The sequence below is a fragment of the Lactuca virosa genome, chromosome 3 (genome assembly GCF_052849685.1).
Source record: "Lactuca virosa cultivar CGN04683 chromosome 3, Lactuca_virosa_CGN04683_v6, whole genome shotgun sequence".
NCBI lineage: Eukaryota > Viridiplantae > Streptophyta > Magnoliopsida > Asterales > Asteraceae > Lactuca > Lactuca virosa.
The window spans coordinates 103034230-103037881 of NC_136428.1; the positions used below are offsets into that span (position 1 = coordinate 103034230).

General features: G+C 37.2%; 1 protein-coding gene across 1 annotated transcript; it reads right to left on the bottom strand.

The window, feature by feature from the left end:
* Nucleotides 1-339: 339 nt before the first annotated feature.
* Nucleotides 340-2864, bottom strand: LOC145166319 (pyruvate dehydrogenase E1 component subunit alpha, mitochondrial-like). Its single transcript, XM_079085268.1, has 8 exons — nt 2086-2864; nt 1575-1654; nt 1350-1427; nt 1150-1245; nt 984-1055; nt 833-886; nt 662-727; nt 340-572 (listed from the first exon to the last, which is right to left on the bottom strand). The coding sequence occupies exons 1-8, from the start codon at nt 2774-2776 to the stop codon at nt 528-530; spliced, it is 1182 nt and encodes a 393-aa protein (XP_078941394.1). The 5' UTR covers nt 2777-2864; the 3' UTR covers nt 340-527.
* Between the last annotated feature and the right edge of the window lie 788 nt (nt 2865-3652).

Here is a 3652-nt window from a genome sequence, read left to right on the forward strand (position 1 = left end):
AACTTTACTTCCAATAGATGGTAGGTATTATTGACAATGATAATTAAACTTTTCCCAAGATGTTAAGCAACCTAATTCAAAGTTTGTACTTATGCATGATGATTTCACTTGTTCAATCATAGCATTCTAATAAAACCCATAATAGCATAGCATATTAAATACTTAGTAATTCACACAAACAACAAACCCCAAATTGCAAAAAAACAAAAATGCCAAATAAATTTGCAGGCAACCTGCAAAAATATATCATAACAGATATAGCTTCATGTTCAACAGCCTTCACAAAAACTATTGTGTTTTTCATGTCAAAGGTATATGAAACAAGGCCCAAAAGAATCATGTCAAAACTTTTTCTGTTTTTTTTGCCATCAACACAACACAACACAACACACGAAATAAAATAAAAAAACAGCAATAAATTTGTTATTCACTCCATCTCTCTGTGTTCTTATTTTTGTTTTGGTATTGAAGAGATGAGTTGGATTAAACCAGAATATTTTTTTGATTATAATGATTTCATTATGAAATCAAGGGAGTGTAGCTCTTAACTCTTTCCTGTCTGCTCCAAAAGACTGCAACACATGATCAAAAAAGTTAAATTAAAAAAAAAAAACAAATTAATTAACTAAAATCTCCAAATTTAAATAAATAAATAAAATACCTCAACCCCATATCCTTTACGGTAAACATTGGTGAAAAGTTCAGTCTCATCTGGCATTGGGCTTTCCTGTAATTTAAAAAGATAATTGTAAAATGAGTAAAGTTATATATACTTCAAGAAATGTTTATTATTTTGTCATTATTTAAGAGCCAAAATGAAAAAGAATGATACCTTTGCCTTGGCAATGGCTTCATCAACTTCTTTTCTAGCTAGCTTCTCTATATCCTGGAAAAAAAATATCCAAAAGAAAAAAAATTGAAATGGGGCCCACAAGAAAATATAAAGATTTAATTTATGAATCCAAGTATAAATAAACTATCACCTTCAGTTCTTTTTCATTAGCTATATCATGAGCCAGGATCAACTTCCTTATTCTTTCGATAGGATCACGTTCCTAAATGAGATAAAATCAGTAACAAATGTTTTTTTTTATGAAATGATTATTTAAGAGATAAAATAATAAAAAAATGAATTAAAATTTAACAAACCTGTCTGACACCGCTAATTTCATCACGGGTACGGTAGGTGCTACCAGGGTCAGACATAGAGTGACCATGGTACCTGTAAGTGTCCATTTCAAGAATCTGAAACAAAAAAAAAAAAATCAAGATTATAAAAGTTTTTAGTTCTTGATAATATTAATAATACAATCTGACATGAAAATTAAAAAGGAATTTTGACTACTCACAATGGGTCCGTTCTTTAAGGCGTGTTCTTTTGCAAATTTGCAAGCTTGTTTCACTGCAAAGGCATCCATTCCATCTACCTGCATAAAGAAAGATATGAATCTTGATCATTAACAAAACAGAAGATTGTGGCTTTCATTGTAAAGAACTAAAGATGGTGGATTGATGATACAAGTATAAGCTATTATAATGTTTGTAGCTCGTAACAACAAAAAGACTAAACTGACCTTCAATCCAGGAACATAATCCCCACGCTTGTAATAAGCAGGACTCTTTGCAGCTCTCCATTCAGCTGTACCCATACCATCTGCACACCAATCCATGAAATCTCAATTGCATACAATGTGCAAGTTTGTAATCTGTGTAATGTTGGTTTACTACAGCTATATATTGTGATATTACCAAGATATAAGTATAGAAATGAAAATCTGCCACACAGATCCAGCTTACAAGAACCCTCAAATGGCAATTAGTGCTCAATGCCCAATAATTGAACACTTGTCCAAACCAACAAACTCGTTCAATTTATAGATCTTACAGTAAGTACACATCCACATGTATGAATTCCTAAACTATACATAACTAGTCACACAATGAGGATCAGTTCTTATGTCTCTAGATGATGTTTATGAGTGGACTGAATAAGAGCAAAAAAGTCACCAAGTCTATTGATAGTTCCCAATAAAGAAGCAGAAACAGAATCAATCATGGAATTTAAGGAGAAAATAAAGTACTTACAGTGATTATTCTCGCATACCAAAATGGCAGGTAGGTCCCAAAGAGCAGCCATGTTAAGAGCTTCAAAAAGCTGTCCTTGGTTAGCAGCACCATCACCATACATGGTAAAAGTGACATGATCTTCCTTCCTATACTTCTGAGCAAACGCCAATCCACATCCTAACGGAACTTGAGCTCCAACGATCCCATGTCCTCCGAAGAAACAAGCATCTTTCTTATAAAAATGCATCGAACCTCCTTTCCCCCTTGAACAACCCCCTTGACGACCCATAAGCTCAGCAAAACTCTCAAGTAGCGTCCCACCACGCCCTAGGAAGATACAATGGTCACGATAGGCGGTGATTATACAATCCTTCTTCGTAATCGCAGCCTCCATCCCTATACTCACAGCTTCTTGTCCATCGTACAGATGGCAAAACCCTCGGATCAACTTGGATTTGTAGAGAGAGTCGGCGGCGATCTCCATACGGCGCATAAGTGCCATATCGGTGAAGAAAGTCATGAGTTCCTTAGGAGTAGTATCGATGGATCTGGACGGAGGTTCGCAGTTGTGGCCGGTGAAGGGGACACTAGTTTCGATGGTGATGGTGGTGGAGTCATCGGTGGAGAAAGGGCGGCGGTGGAGGAAAGAGGAGGATGAGGCGGTGGAGAGAGGCTTGAGGAGATTGGAACTCCGGCGAGCCAAAGCCATGGGTGGTTTTTGGCCGATGGAGAGATCGAAACGTTAGGTTTGGTGAAAGGGTGGAGAAGGACCAAAAGAGAAGAATGAGAGAGTAAAGAATATATTGGAAATGAATTTTATAAAGTCGGCGATTTGTAAAAAAATAAAATAAATAAATTATCGGTGGCACCCCGCCCCTTGGGTCAATTGTGGGCTGCTGCTACTGGTCCGAATCCGACTCTTTGTTGTGTTTCGATGATATTTTGTTGGCTCTCTATGTCAAAAGGGAATACTAATTGTTCTTAATTTTTAATTTAGGTATTGAAGATTGAAATTTGACAAAATTGCAAAAATGTCCTGGTATGTATTTTTTGGGGTTTTTGTCCAAATCCCAACCTTTTTGGCTTTGTGGTTTTTTGGCCATGTTTGTACGTAGATTTGGTCCCTCGAAAAATTGAAATGACTAAATTGCTCTTATTAGATATATTTTCCATTTTCTTTTTTTATAAGTATTTTTATATATTAAATAAAGATAGTCTCTCTCTCTCTCTCTTTTTCACACACACACATACACACACACCCACCAGACCAACTTCTCCCCTCCCTGCCTTCTTCTTCATTTACAATCAAGAACACCCACCGGAGGTGGAGCTGTTTTCCGGCCACCAAGAAACACCGCTGCCACCATCCATCTTTCCACCTCTTTGAATCACATTCTTAACCCCAAATTGAAACTCGGAGGAATGGTGGGTCGCAGGTCTGGGATTCAAAAAAAAATCGAGACCCACCGTAGGTCTCTTGGTCTCGACTGGGCATACCGACGATGGAGAATACAAGAAAGGGGTGGCGATGGATTACCAGCGGTAGTAGGCGACGGTGGCGGACTGCAGCGACGGTGGAAGGGAA

Excerpts from the sequence above, each read along its gene's own strand:
- LOC145166319 (XM_079085268.1), bottom strand. The coding sequence starts at position 2,776 with ATGGCTTTGGCTCGCCGGAGTTCCAATCTCCTCAAGCCTCTCTCCACC. Across the intron at positions 1,246-1,349 it reads CCTTAAAGAACGGACCCATT|ATTCTTGAAATGGACACTTA; the intron begins GTGAGTAGTCAA and ends TTTTTGTTTCAG. Across the intron at positions 728-832 it reads AAGCCATTGCCAAGGCAAAG|GAAAGCCCAATGCCAGATGA; the intron begins GTATCATTCTTT and ends TTTAAATTACAG.